Source organism: Opisthocomus hoazin, chromosome 8 (assembly GCF_030867145.1).
Source record: "Opisthocomus hoazin isolate bOpiHoa1 chromosome 8, bOpiHoa1.hap1, whole genome shotgun sequence".
NCBI classification, from domain to species: domain Eukaryota; kingdom Metazoa; phylum Chordata; class Aves; order Opisthocomiformes; family Opisthocomidae; genus Opisthocomus; species Opisthocomus hoazin.
In genome coordinates this window covers 30,733,104-30,749,108 of record NC_134421.1, presented here as the reverse complement: position 1 = coordinate 30,749,108, position 16,005 = coordinate 30,733,104, and the positions used below count along the sequence as shown (strand labels likewise).

The 16,005-nt window shown below is 38.2% G+C and overlaps 1 protein-coding gene across 1 annotated transcript in view; it reads left to right on the top strand.

Moving 5' to 3' along the window:
* ZDHHC17 (zDHHC palmitoyltransferase 17) overlaps positions 1–16,005 on the top strand; it is a 78,271-nt gene that overhangs the window by 24,063 nt on the left and 38,203 nt on the right. The window contains exons 3-5 of the mRNA XM_075428086.1: positions 4,760–4,882; positions 11,144–11,221; positions 12,653–12,797. Coding sequence (XP_075284201.1) covers positions 4,760–4,882; positions 11,144–11,221; positions 12,653–12,797 — 346 coding nt within the window. The remainder of the gene's footprint in view (positions 1–4,759; positions 4,883–11,143; positions 11,222–12,652; positions 12,798–16,005) is intronic.

Here is a 16,005-nt window from a genome sequence, read left to right as displayed (position 1 = left end):
TTCTCTTGTCTTTCAACATCACTGTTAATGGTTCATTAAGCAGCTCTTGAGTTATCCCTTTGCTGTTAAAAACAAAACTGTCTTACTGTTTAACACAAAAAACATGAGAACATATGAAAGGCATTGTTAGTGTTTAACCATCGTTATTCATGTTAATGAGACTCCAAAAGATAAAGACTGTTTTTCTACTAATTGCATTTCCCTTTAAAACAGCTTTGATTGGAGTTACGATGATAGCAAGGTGAGGGAGTGAGCTCCTGGCTTATCTACTGTTTGTTGGCATGGTGATGTGATCACTGAAGAGAGATTCCTTCCTAGTATTGTGGCCAAATTTTATGTTAATCGTGCAGCAAAGCTGACAGTGTCTATTTCCAAGAGTCAATGTGCTTGCAGATGAAAGATTAAAAAATGGATTACGTATTAAAAATGCAAAAGGCTTCTAGAATGCTAATTTTTAAGTATTAAATTCAGAATATCTTTAACTTGCATTGACAAATAAAGTGTTACAGGTTAGTTACCGAAATGGCTTAGAGACTGTGATAGTGAAATAAGCTTGCACGATGGTATTTTTTTCCTTGGAAGAACCAGTCCCTTTTCTTTCAGAACAATGCAAGCTCAGTAGTATGCTTTAATTACACTTCATATTGACATTTACAGCATCACCCTCTAGAATTCACCCAGGTGCTGAAAATTTGTGAGGTTAATACATCGGTCTCTTGTGAGGGTTTGAATCTTTTCCTCCATTACTTTTTCTTGAAGGGCATAAAGCCCTTTATAACAACGTTGTAAGCACAGTTATGCTGAGTGTCTGACATAGATGACTTTCTCATTTTGTAATCTAACAGTGTGTCATGAACCTTTGGAGAAGGCAAGGTGAAGTCAGCTGCAGCAAATTGATGGAAGAAGACTCTGGGTAGTACATGAGAAGAATGCTGCATTTCTAGCACGGAGCTCCAGAAACCATGACTGCATCAGATTCAGTGTTTTATTTAATTGTAGAGAGCCTGCTGTTTCCAGGAAGGGTAGCAAATTGTTGTACACTCCTGACCTTTTTTGCCAGGCGTATTTTGTCTGTCTAGATCCTTAAGTCCTCTTGTGACAATTTAATAAATTGAAGAGTTATTAAATTATACCTTGTGTTACATCTTTTGTAATCAGTTATGATTGAGTTCAAGATACCAAAATAAATTGCTAGGAGCAGACAAACTGATGGTGACTTAAATAAAAAATTGCTGTATACCTTATTCTCAGTTTAACTTTTGGAAAGTGTTTTGTTCCTGGGAAGGCTCTTCTGATGTGTTGCAGACCTTCATGATCCATTTTGTGGCCAAGCAGTAGGCAGAACCTGTGACTTACAGTTTGCCTTCCAGTGGGGATGAGGGGAAGTCGGTAATGCTAAGCCCGGAGAAGGAATCTGTTCCTCCTGCTCCTTGTTATGTCCAAACCCATGCGGCAGTCTATGCCCAGGGCCTCACAGCAGTGTATGGGTGGGTTCTAGAGGGTGGTATTTGTAAACATCAGTGGAGCATAGTTAGAGCATCCCATCGGGGCTTCTGCAGAGGCATTGACAACAGCGTTCTGCCTCAGCAGGCTTCGGAGTTGATTCGGATGCTTACTGCAGCTCTCTGTCATTTTCATATCTCCTGAGCAAGGTTCTTCAGAAAGCAGCATCCCATTTTCTGCAAGACTAGAGATTTGCTTTAAATAAATAAAAGATCCCACAAAAAATCCCACCAAAACCCCAAAAAACAAACACCCCCCTGTCACACCCCCTAAAAGACTGTGACAGTGCTGCTTGGTTATACCTATCTGGGTAGTATGGTGTAACAAAACCTTGACTAGGTATCAGAGGTTACTTTCAAGGAAGATCATTTTGTGTTGTGTAGTTAACTTGACAGAATGCACATCTAAATCATTTGTACAGTTTACCATAGCTGACTAGTAGTAATGTTGTGGTTTAAACCTGGTAGGCAGCTGAGGCCCGTGCAGCTGCTCGCTCACTCCCCTCTAGTGGGATGGGGAAGTGAATCAGAAGGGTAAATGTGAGAACTGATGGGTTTGAGTTAAAGACAATTTACAGGAGAAATGAAAGCCTTGCACGCAAGCAAAACTTAACAAGGAATTCATTCACTACTTCCCACCGACAGGCAGGTGTTCAGCCATCTCTGGAACTGCAGGGCTGCATCATGCCTAACAGTTACTTGGGAAGACAAACACTGTAACTCCAGATGCTCCCCCTTCCTCCTCCTTCCCCCACCCTTACTGCTGAGCACAGCGTCATGTGAAGTGGGACATCCCTTTGGTCAGCTGGGGCAGCTGTCCCAGCTGTGTCCCCTCCCAGCTTCTTGTGCACCACAGCCTGCTCGCTGGTGGGGAACGTGAGAAACAGAAGAGGCTTTGACCTGTGTGAGTACTGCTCAGCAACAGCTAAAACACAGGTGTGTTATCAAGACCGTTTTGCTCACAAATCCAAAACATAGCCTCACAGGAGTTACTATGGAGAAAATTAACTTGATCCCAGTCAAAACCAGTACATGTAAGCAAAATCCTAACCTATTGCAGGAAAAGTTTACATGATTGTTTCTTACACTTTGGAGAAGTTAGTATTATTGCATTATTGTGTCCTTTGTATCTTTCCAACAACTTAGAATATTTTATTAATATAATTCCTGCTTCTTGTGTAGTACTACTTATTTAAGCAGAATGAGTCAGCTAAACTCAGCCTTAGGCAGTACAGTTTTTTTAGCTGTTGATGGTTAAACCTAATAGCAGGGCTGTAGGACAATAATTTCTTATGTTATGACTTCAGTTGTTTAAACGAAGGCAGCAGGCTCAGCTACAGTAGGAAGGATTGTCATAACAGCTGACTGGAGAGAACAGCTTGTCAACAAAAGGGTGTTGTTGCTATTCCACATGAATCACTTTCCAGGTTACCTCCAGATGTTTCTATATGCTAGTGTGACATTGTACTGCAGTAAGATTAGAAGTTGCTGTCCTTCTTTCCCCATCTCTTCTACTGTCTCTTCTCACTCCTCGTTCTTGGCTGACCTGCCTTTAGTAGTCCTAACCTGTTTCAGTGGCTTTTTCAGCTGAGGAGGGGGAAGTCAGGAATGGTACATGATAAGCCATTTGAACAGGAACTCATCAGGCCACACTGCTGATCTAGGCTGGGACTTGGGAGATAGTACGCCTGAAGACTGGCCAGACTTAGAACCTTATCAGTTTTCCTGGCAGTTGTGTGTGTCTGAGTATGTGTATCTTGTCTAGCTGGTTGCATATTTTTATGTCTTCGTAAACCAAACCTCTTCTCCCTGCACCCAACTGATTAAAAACAAAGCTTTGCCATCAAAATTATTCACGACTGCTGCTTTTTTACTCAGTCTGAGGGACAAAGTTTTGCAGGCTCGTTGCCAGTTGGTATGTACTGCACGGAATAATCTTTGTTCTGATCTTTCATAGTGTTTGGAAAGATTATAGGTATGACAGCAATTTCCAGCATTTTTCATAATTTCTAGTGCAACTTTCCTAAGAAATTGAAAACATGATCTTAGTACATGGTCTAGTACTTCTTTTTTGATAGTGTCCAGCTATTTTATGTGCTTCAAACCTGTGATCAGCTTGGAAAGCATTCTTGAGGTTTGTTGACTTGAGTCATTTGAGGCTTCACTTATGGGAGCCCTGTCCAGATTGAGGATCCATTCGAATACATGAAAGAAAAAGTAAGAATGGTTACTGCCCTGGAAAAAAGGTCTCTGCGTCGGGTACACAAGCTGACCAGGTGGAGCAAAAGGGCCTGAAGTTGTCTAAGGCTCTCTCTTCTACAGAAAGTAGAACATAGAAGCAGCATAAGGAAAACTTACTTGAATTCCAACTTTGAGAGGCTGTTAAAATTCTGCTGTAGCAGAAATCAAATGTCACAAGGCATTGATCTTGATTTCAAAGTGTGCCCAAACATCAGTCTACTCCTTCAGGCTTGAGAACTCTGTATGGGTTGTACAGATGTTGAAATGTAATCTTGACTTGCCTTTCTGCATAGCTTTTATTGCCACTAAAAATAGGTCGTAAAACAGTGTAAGCATCAAGACAAACATTATTTAGTGTTGGGGTTAGTCCTGTGTTAGATGCTTAAATGATATTTAAGTTTCCTGATTCAACTTTCAAAATGTATGCAGAATTTTTTTTTCATATGAAGGTAGCTCACATTTAATAGTCATCTTTAATGAATTAATTTCGTGTTAAAGTGTAGAATTTTTAAGTGCTTATAAAAAAGGAAATGGTACTGAATTATATGAGGATGATTGCTATTTGTTATCTGAGAAGAAAAATAGGAAAATGCTTTAGCTCTCTGAATGTTTGTAATTGACCTGATGAGCTTGTCATCTGCTGAATTTTGGCCAAATCGGTCAGCCAAGCTCCTTTGGTCTTTATGAGATGGAGAGGAAGAAGAGAGGTGGGAGAAACAAATGTAGTGCAGTCCCTGGGTAGAGAAGAATTTTATTTATACTTGGTGTACTACTGATTGATGTTTTGCCTTGCTCTGCTGTATAATTTTCTGTAAAATCTCTGATTGATTAATATCACTTCTGCCAGTGGAAGCATTTTGTTGCAAAAGATCTGTAATCATATTGAAACAGAAAGTAAAGTTTTTTTGTCGTATCTCTTCCATTGAAGCTTTTTATTGTGAGCAGAAGTATGGTGTTTGCTGAATGCGTTTTTGTCTAAGGTAACAGCGTTGAAAAATCTTTTTTTCTTCTTCAAGGTACGGAATATATGAACGATGTAGAGAATTGGTGGAAGCAGGTTATGATGTACGACAACCAGATAAAGAAAATGTAACACTTCTCCACTGGGCTGCAATCAACAACAGGATAGATCTGGTGAAGTATGTATTACACTTTAACTTAAACATAAACTAATCATGTCCTTAAAAATGTTGATTTATTTTTTTAAGGTATTAAATAATCTTAAGTTTCTCAAAATTGCAATATTTGGTCTTGAAATTTGGGGGAGGGGGGAGAAGTAATAAGCCCTAATTTGCATTTTGACAGCAACATTTTGATGACACAACAGAAATAAAACATGTTATATGTCCAGAAGTCAAGGTCAGACTCTTCTCAGATGAGGTAAACCTGTGGAGCAGCTGTTCAGCTCTACGCGTAGTTTCTTTATACTATGGCGTACTTGTTGAAATACCAGGGGAAGATTGGTGCTAGATGGTAGTGAATGTTATCGAATAAACAAGATTAGTATGATGCAAGGGGCAATTCCTACTTCATTCAGCATTTCAGGAAGTTCGACTTCTTTGCATTTTAAAGCTACAGCTGTTACAAAAGGTAGCATTGCAGCACCACTCCTTTCAAGTAATAACAAAATCTTTAATAGTAGGAGCTGTGGGATTTGGGGTATTTTTTTGCTTTTCAGTTTATAAAAACTGGAGCATAATATTTGAGACTAAGTTTTAAAACCTGTTATTATCTTTCAGAACATGGAGAGTTTAGATCCTGAAGGGATAATTCCTAGTACCTGCTATTTTTGCATATCAGGAGTGTGTATAGAACGTGGTTTTTTTTTTTTTCTCTGTCAGTGGTGAAACAACGAATGAAGTACCTGCAGTTAAATCTAAATACACAAAATATTGTATCAGCAGATTTCTAGAATATTTGACATAAACTGCCCATGTTCAACCAGTCCACTTTTAAAAACAGTTCTTATTAATGAGTGTCTGTACTTACACATAAAAACAAATGCAAAACAGCTTCATTTTATGCATGTTCTCCCAGTCTATGTCCATCACCAGCACCTTTATCAGACCAAATGCTGAGTTTCTAGAACATCTCAGGTCCATGTTTCTCATCTTGTTTTTAAAGGACTTTATGTCCTGATGCAGTTCTCTTAAGTTCTCTTAAAGGAAGGTTAAATAAATAAACCTAGGTAAACAGATAAAGATTTAGATTTGATGAGAAGGACCTTGGGGTCCTGGTGGACAGGAAGCTGACTGAATAAGGAATGCAGCCTTGCAGCAAAAAAAGTCAATGGTATACTTGGCCTCATTAAGAAAAACATTGCCAACACGTTGAGGGAGATGATCCTTCCTTCAGCTGTTGAAGCTGGACATCTGTGTGAAGTTGTGGGTTCCCCTTTGCAAGAGAGGTACAGACTTGCTGGGGTGAGCCCATTGCAGGGTTGCAAAGATGATTAAGGGACTGGAACATCTGGCACGAGGAAAGGCTGCACGTGCTTGGGCTTCTTAGCCTAGAGAAGAGGAGGATTATCTTGTCAATGTGTATCAGATCCTCAAGGAGGATTTTATCAATGTATATAAGTTCCTGAGATACCTGGTAATATATAATACCTGGAATCTTATCAAGTGTATAAATACCTGGTGGGAAGGGATAAAGGAGGCAGAGCCAGGCTTTTCTCAGTAGTGCCCAGGGGCAAGACAAGAGGCAGAGGACACAAGTTAAAACACATGTGAAATTCCGTGTGAACATCAGGAAACATTTATTTTACTGTGTGGGTGACTGAGCACTGGCATAGGTTGCCCAGAGAGGTTGTGAACTCTCCATCCTTGGAGTTATTCAGGACCCAGCTGGACATGGTCCTAGATGACGTGATCTAGATGCTTTGAATAGGAATGGTTAAACTAGATGATCTGCAAAGATCCCTTCCAAACTAAATGATTCTGTGAAATAATTCAGTGGTTCTGAAAGAATTTTTTTTGTTACACGCAGTAGATAGCACACCAGGTTTTATGTCTTTAATGTGCGTAGAAGCTTATCGTGGAAACCATAATTCTGCGTTTTGTATCTTCCTTTCATTATCGTATAGGTAACCAATATGCTTTTTGGCATGCTGAAAGAGAGCCTCTTGCAAAAGTGATGCAAGACCCTGGTTTCCCTAAATAACCTTTTTTGTGAGAGTACATTTTAGACACTATTGGTTTCTTCATTTTCATTCCATTTTCCTTCTGGGTTGTCATGGGTCTTTATGGCTAGCATCTTACAATTTGCTGTGAAATAACTGAAAAGCATAAAATTTTTCAGATAGCCATTTTTCTTTAAGAAAAGTACAGGATCTAAAAGCAGTTGTTATATTTTGACGTCCCTTTGTTACACATCTTGAATGCATAATGAATTATGTGCAATGAATTTTTCATCTTATTTGAGCTGTTGGAAGACATATTTGTATTACAGATATTCCATCTGTATTGTTACGTCTTTATCAGGTCTAAAAAGTGAATGGCATTGAGACAGCTATCATCATTTAAAAACATGAGCATGTCATGAAGCGTTTGAAAAAATAGGCCTATATCATGGATAATGTTTCTGTATTAACTTGTGTATAGTTTCAGTATTAGCTTCGCAGTGCAGTGAATCTACTTGTGTGATATTTGATTATGACTTAATGCTTTAGTTCACTAGCGTTTTATGTATTCTACAGCCTTTTCTTTAAAAAAAAAAAAAAATGAAAACAAACAAAAAGAATCTGCCCCCCAAAATTTGTTTGAGGACCTTCTGTGATTCACAGAGTAAAATTAGACCAAATTTTGAATTCCCCATTAGTCCTGTTTTTAAGCTAAATTTATGAAAGAAGTACTTCAGCATGTGAGTATGTCATGGTGTGTTTTACCTTCCCCCCCCCGCCCCCATGTGTTGGTAACAATTTCCTGCTGTAGCAATGATATTGGTCGTAGAGGTGGTTCAAAATCAAAATGTCACATTCAGATAGATGGAAGTCTATGCCTAAATCTCTAGCTGAATTTCCAGTTAGGTCTTTATGTTAGGGACATCTCTCCGCCTGTGTTTGAGTGCTGGAAACTTGTTCTGAGAATTTTAATTCAACATAACTTTAATTGTACCAGCCATATCTCTTTCAAGTTATTTTGGTATCAACCCTGAAAATTGAATTATCTTAAATCTAATGTGTCTATTTCTTCCTTTTTCCTCAACAATATGTCAAAGCTCTTGTCCCTTCTTGATGCGTCTACCACTGTGACATCCTGCGTTGCATTTTCTTCCTGCTGTTTACTAGAGTGCATGTGACTACTAATGTGTTTAACTATCTAAAATTCATTCCTCCTGATGTAGTTCTTATGCTCTAAGTTCCTCTGTCTTCAGGAGGTGTTGATTTATTTTAGTTTATATCACCCAGCATATTATGTGCTCTCTCACTCTCTCGTGTGTGACACTGGTTTATTCTGTTTCCTTGGAATAAAATTATTCTGTGGGGTGTTTTTTGTTTGATCCTATCGCATCTTTCCCCAGGCCTCCCCTATTTGTGCACATTGTGTGCAATGGATAATTTCATTAAACATGTTGGCTAGTAAGCTTGGTATCACAGAGATAGAGTCTAAGTGTATCTGGTCTGCTTTCTTGATACCAGATTTCAGTGTCTTGCGTACTGGATATTGACTATATAATGTCTTTTCAATGAAGTAGCTTAGTGGCTCGTTTGTGGAGAGTGCAGGTTTAGGATTAGACTTCTCTTATTTTTACTGTTTCCTTGTTCTTTCTGTTGTGAGACTTGAGATTCAGCATAGGTAACAGTGAAGTCCATTGATACTTTATAAGGAAAACTACAGAACCTTTTCTTATTTCTGTAGGATCAGGGAAAAGTATCAAACATCCACAAAGTAATTCTTTTTTCATCATGACACTGGTCTCTTCAACTCTGTTTTGTAAAAATGCAAAAACTGGCCTTATCTCTACAGTTGCCTACTGTCTGTGTTTCCCCATTTTCTGTGTTGAACTTTCTTCAGACAAGGGTTTCTCTTCTGCTTCTCCTCCTTCTAGCAACAGTGACCACGTGCACTTTGATTCCAACAAGCACTGAGTGCAAGCTGAGGCAGTTTTCAAATGCCTGGCAACGACTTAATGATCCTAATGTGGAGATCAGTGGCAGTCTTTTCATCTTAAGGCAACCTCTTATCAGGTCTGCTTGCTTTGAATGTAAGTAGATTGCTCGAATAGGACTTGCACACTTGACATCTTCTCACTGAGGGTAGAATCACCCAATTCCTGCTTGCTCCAGGAACATTTTCACCAAGCACAAAATTCCTTCTGCAAGATCCTACCTAGACAAGGAGATTTAAGTTCTCAGTCTGGTTTTGCAGAAAAATCTCACCATTTATGTGTACTGAAACAGAAATGCAGCGATAAATTTCGACTTAGTGTAAGAACACCCTTAAGGAAACCTAAAATGTTATTTCAATGTGCCATCTGGCAGGAGATCACTGCCTTGTCTTTTCCCAGTTGTCAAACTGCAAGTTCTTCCTTCTAAATAAAACATACTAAGCAGTAAGCAGTGCTGCTGCTCAGTAGAATCTGAATATATTCTGTGTTTCTGCGGGGACCAGTGTTTGAATGAAGACAATCTGTTTAATGTTCACCTCCCCAGGAGTGGCTGTCACATCAGTGAGATGGATCCAAGCTCTCACTGAATTTCTCTCTGCTGTCTTTTATGTAGACAAGATTTCCTTGGGAACTCCTTCCCAAGAGGGACTAAATGACTTCTCAGTGTCTTGTTCAAATTTGTTCTTTGGTAGCTGGTACTTTGTTTCACAATAACAAAATGATGTTGTCCCTTTACCTTATACACCCATTGTCTTTTCACTGACCAAGACTTTCACAAAATCTTTGGTTGTTCTCATTGAGGAATCCAAAAGCTTAACTTCGGCAGAGACATGTTGCAGTTTTGTTCCTTTGGCGTTGCAGACTGGTGAAGTGGACTGTCCTGGATGAGAGCAGATCTCGTTTCTCATACAAACCAGAGTTTGTATGACTTTGGCAAGTCTGCTGAAGTACTTCGTTGTGTCTGATGGCTCTAAAGACACTGTATGAAAGGTCTTTTCCTTGAGTTGTTTTTAGTGTGGACATGGATAGCTAATGCATGTTTCTGTTCCTAAAGGTAACTTTTGGGCTGTTTGTGAGGTTTCACTCTCTGAGTCAATAAGCACTAAAGAGAAAGAAGGTAGTTACTTAGGGTAATGTTTTTGAAATTGTTCTCTTGTTGCCCTTGTTTTGGCCATGTCTTCAAACACTTAGAGGAAATTCAGGTGCCAGAAACTCAGTGCTGAGGATTTGAAGGACGTGGGAGAGCAGCATTCATATTTACCTGACAGGTGTTTTGAAAGCGAAAAGTCTGCAGGCATACAGGTACTTGAAATGTGCAAGCACTTATGAATCTATAGCTAGATAGCACTTTTCAAAGGTCTGTTAGTAGTAACTGTTTTTTCCCCATTGGCTTATACAGTAGTGAATGAAGAACTAGAAGCCTTCTGGGAAGGCCTGTTTTTAAAAAACATTAATTTCTTTGTAAGGTGTGCATTTTCTTTCACAAAGGAAAAGTAATATTGCCGCTTTAGTGCCCCATAGAAAACAGCAAGGAAGACAGTTCCCAGAAACAGTACAAATGACTATGAATATGAATTGCTGCAGTTAAATTTGGGTAACGGGTTTTGTTCCTACAGGTACCTCGTCTTTTTATAATTGTTCTTGAGGGAAAAATAATTTCTAGCCCATCATTTAGAAGTATTTTTTATATACTCAAATGTTTTTGTGTTTTGTTTAATAACAATTGAGAAGTGTGGAAAAATCTTAGTACTTGGCTAAACGTGTAACTTCAGCGTGAGCTCTTGGAACAGTGACTTCAGCAGGGCCATTCTGGTGATGATACATGCTGCAAGTTGACTTGTATATAATTTTGCCATTTGGCCAAATTTCTCTAAATATGCTAGTATTCTAGAAGCATATTCTTTTGCCATGAATTCAGAATTATTTTTGATGCAGCAACCTCTTAAGTATTTTAGAATAATCCATTCTATTAAATACTTCTGTGGTAGCACAGTTTGTACCAATATATATAGCAGTTATTCTGTTTTACCTTAGAACCAAACCGTTCTAAGAAAGAGCAGAATGTTCAAAACACAGTAGGAAGCATCCCTACTCTCCCAACCCACGTCAAAAGGCAAAAAAATTGAATAAGTGTGCATGACCTCTAAAAAGGAAGGTTATATGAAGGCAAGGAAAGGTTCTGGTGTTCTAGTCTGTAACTGCCCATTTTGCATAACATCAAACATGCTTACTGTGTGTCCTTTATATTTAACCAAGACAAGCAATAATGTTTACTATTTCTGTTATTCCAGATACTATATATCAAAAGGTGCTATCGTTGATCAGCTTGGAGGAGATTTAAATTCTACCCCACTTCACTGGGCAACAAGGTGGGGATAAGTCTTCTGTAATTTTATTTTCCTGTGTTTTTGCTTAATTTAGAATCTGCTACTGATTGATTTATGAAATTGCTGTATTTTATGGGAATACATGAACGTGAATTCATGTACATGAATTAATTCAGTAATTGATAACTCAGCACACTGTGAATGTAGTATGTTTGAGCTACAGGAGCTTTCAGCATATAGTTCAGTTTTTATCTTCTCTTTCTTGTGTAGAGGAAAATGATTGCTATCATAGGAAAAGGAGTACGGTATAATTAGAGTCTGTAGTCACCTTGGTTTACTCTTACTTTGGAGATCTTATTTTTGTCAGTCTTCTAAAGTTCAGCAGCACTTGTGCAGATGGGACTTGAGATGATCTTGTGTGACATTGTACTTGCAGTGTTCTATTACGTGTGTGGATTTTTTTTTTAAGATGCACTTAAAATCAGATTTATGATGTAGAGGATGGCCCGAGAATGATGAATGACTGGGAAAACTGAAGGCAGCCTTTGAGTAGTAGCTGCTCCTTCAGACAACCGCCTAGAAATAGGCAGGAAAGGAACACTGCCCATATTAATATTTTTAACTGTAGACTGCAAAAGGAGACTTAGAAAATTAGCTTTTAGAACATTTAATGTATCAAAATAATCGGTTTACTAAAGGTGAGGACTTGCTTGTTAGCCTCCCTTAAAGATTTTAGCTTGTGTATTTGTTACAGATCACCTTCTAAGTTCTGTGTTAATAGCACAAAAGCTTGATTAAATTTCCCGGTGTTCATAGCTGTAATCTGTTGTTCTGAGAAGCAGCTTTGGACAAAGCTTCAGACAGATTGTAAAGGTCTTTTTGCTCATGTCAGAAACCGTGTGCTGACAGTTAGGCACCATGTCTACACGAAGGATATGCCTATGCTTGTTATGACAAAAAGATGCTTAAGCTTTTAAGGTAGTGTGGAGGAAGTGTAGGTCTTCAGTTTTTTCTTCCTTTTTTTTTCTTCCTGTTTTTATTTCACTACTGTTTTTAATAGTAGAAAGATAAACCATATGCCCCGCAGAAAATGAGAGTACATAGCCAGTTTGACAGCTCTTGAAATAGCAGTTTTCATATGTGGATTGGAAGGAGTCACAATAGACTAGATTTCTAAACTAATAACTTGTGAGGTTTTGTTGACTGGCTTTTGGCTATATGACACGACTAAGTGAAGTGCGTGTGATGAATGCATTGGCTGCATAGAATTTGCTCATATGAATGAGTTTGCCTACTCAGTTGCAGAATCAGATCACGACAATTGTTGTTTTCAAAGTGTGAGTCAAAGTGCGGAAGCTCCGGTAGCGTAATTAACTGCTGACCGTTTTTGTTGTATTCAAATGTTCAAATTTTAGTAGTTTTTCTGTGTACAGTTATTCAGCTGTTTTTTTTTGTGTGTTTTGTTACATTTAGACAGGGTCACTTATCCATGGTTGTACAGCTGATGAAATATGGGGCAGATCCGTCGCTAATTGATGGAGAAGGATGTAGCTGTATTCATTTGGCTGCCCAGTTTGGACATACTTCGATTGTTGCTTACCTGATAGCAAAGGGACAGGTAAACTTTAAGAAATAACCATATTTACATAGATTCTACCCAAAATTAGAGTACGAAAACAATGGAAACCTATACCTGTCATTCAGGAAGTGCAAAATATTTGCCTGACTAAACATAAAAATATTTCAATGTCTTTTATTGTGGACTACAGTACTGATGTGCCACCTGCTAACTTAATTTCCTTTATCAGCAGTCTGAGTACTTTGGCTTTAATTCATACCTGTCTAGTGTGGTATGTGGAAATTCTATGAGTTATTCTTTTACCATTCATTATTTCTAATGAATTTAATATTTAAATGTTAATAGTGACAATGATAGCAAATATTCTAGAATTCTTCACAGAATCATTAGATTATGCACAGGTAAAGAATCTAATGACAGAGAGTTGTCATAGCTCATCTCTTTTTTCTACACCTCAAGACCACAACTTTTATTTATTGCTGTTACTGATTGCATACATGTGTAAATAAAAAAACACCCCAAACAACTCAAAATCTTCTTTCTAGACACTTACATTACTGCTAGGTCTGTAAAGTGTATATATAGTATGTGTATTCATTACTGTTGTCGTTGTCTCCCATCCTTCATTTTGTATGCTCAAAAACATGTTCACCTTTTTGCTACTCACCCTGCATTATAATTTGTAGATTTACTCACCCACAGATACATGCTAGAAGCACAAATTTGATTTACTTTGTAAACCATACAGAAAAGTCAAAGCCCTCCTCTCGTGTGAACAGCATTAGCAAGACTGTCAAACTTCTTTATTCTGCTTATTCTTTCAAATGGCAAGTGAGATATGATCCAATGAGTCAGGTAGAATATGACTGTAAAATCAGTGTGTTTGGTCTGTGTAAAACAAATCCTAAATTTGCTGCAGAAAATGATTTGTGCCTATTCATGTAAAAAAATAAGCTATCGCTGTATTTAGTTTGTGTCTGAGAAGTGTTTGGTAAAACAGTATTTAATGTATTACAGAGAGGCACAAAAAGAGGCTGATCATATATAATCACTGTTTTGTAAGAGATAATGATTGGAGAGAAATGCTTTTTCATCAGGAAGTTAAGTGTTCACAAATTATGTATAATTGTATGTGGGTTTTATGTTACCAGAAAGATGTTGCAGATGTTATACAAGTGCGAACTTTTTTAAGGCATAACATTAGTGAAGTATAAATGGCCTTTAATATGTTCTGCTATGACTATGAATTCTCCCTGTAAATGTTTGTTTGTTCTTATGTTTATATACAGACTTTACCTATTTACCTGAGCATATAATACTTCAGTGCAAAAGAAGCTGTGTGTCTTTACGTGTATACATACAGAAACACACAAAACTTACTTCAAAGTTTAAAACCTCTTATCTTGGAAACAGCTCTCCTTATCAATAGTTTTTAAAAGGATGATTCTTATTAAATCCCCCAAACGTTATCAAGTATGATTTTGGTATCCTTTCCATGCCATAAGTTTGAATTAATTTTAACAGTAATTTTTGGAAGCACTTCAGAACGTTCAACTTTAAAAATTATGTATTGATTTGTATGTTTAAAATGTAGTAATATCAATAACATTGTAATAACAGTCCCTAAACTCACCATTCTCTATCTATACTGCATACAACTACAGAAACTGCAAGGTTTCTGTAGAAGCTATGAGAAATAAGAGATTCTACTTTTTATTCTCCTTTTGTAAGTATACATGAGGTCATTAATCCCCCCTGCCTTTTTTTTTTCCCTTTCCTTCCGCCTCCTTTATGACACCATGATTTGGGTTTGGAAACTAGAACTGCTTTTGCTTGTGTGGACTTACGATGTGTGCTGCTTGCAAATTTGTTTTGCCTTTTGTCTTTGCAGAGAGCAGGTTCTCTTATATCCAAAGAGTAGGCTTGCCCTTGTTCTGAACCTAATTGTAGTACCTGTGTGGTAAATGACAACTAAATAAATGTCAGAATAAAGGTCAGTGTAGGCTGCTGTGCTGTGTTAATTCTGATCCTGATGCCTTCGTGGACCTGCATGATGAGAGGAGGGCCGGCTTTCATAACGCTGTAGAGAACTGACAGGTGGATTAAGAAATTGCTCTTATTTGCTCCTTGTCCCTTTCTGAGACAGAGCTGGAACCCAGCTTCAGTGTTTCTGCTTCACTCTCTTCCTGGGCTGCAGCAGCCAAGGGTAAAATTTCCAGTCTGCAGCTTGAGTCCAGTCCTGTAGCTTCTGGAGCATAGTGTAGGGGAAGAACTCTTGGTCAGATGCCCTCTGGCCTTGGTTGGAAGTGAACCCACTGTCATGCCAGCAAGTACTGCTCAGCCAAAAGGCAGCTGTGGCTGATAGCTGATACTTTTTATTTAGTCATGTCTCTTACTGAACTGTGAGAGACTAATATCTGACTGTATCATAATTTGCTCATGTTGCTTGTGTCAGTATGTTGCCTGGGTCAAAATCAAGTCTGGGGCAAGTACACGATATACATGTATTGAGATAGCAAGTAGAAGAATCTGTAGCATAGCTCAAGCTTAGGTAAGGTCATTATTTTAAAAAAAGGCAAGAAAGAAGACTGAAAAGAGTTTGAAAGCACTTAAAAATGTCCAAAATTGATGCTTGTACTACTTGGCTGTTTGACACTGTGCTTACACTACTTAAAATGCCACAGGTGTATCAGGGCGAAGCATATGCAAATATGTCACCCCAGAATAAGTTAAGATACGGCTATGGTATGTTGGGTGATCGAATGATGTGTTCTCATCCTGTAGCATGTGTGAGATAACTTACCTCTATCACAGATAATGGGTGACTATAAAGTTGCTAGTAGGGTCAAATCATGTTGTAAGAAATACACTGGAGCTAAAGTTACAGTTTAATTATTTCATACTCATAGTTTAACTATCAATTTCGTGGTTCAACTATCACTTACTTATCAAGTATCTATTTTTTTTTAATTCTTAGAGTTGCAATTTTATGTGTTAACTACTGTCACGAGCTACATAGGGCCGCCTTCTGAGCTATGGCTTGGAGTAGTTGGCATCTAGATTGGGAGATGCCAGTTTGGTACCAGCAGCTTTGGTTGCTTTGGTGCTGCAGTCTGTGAGCAGTGCTCCTGAGCCCTGTTACCACTGAGGATCGTTCTCTCCACCAGGCTCAAGCCTGTGTAAGACACTGAACTGAGTGTTTATTTCCTAGACCCAACCTACAGCACATTACTTACAGAATTTTAAG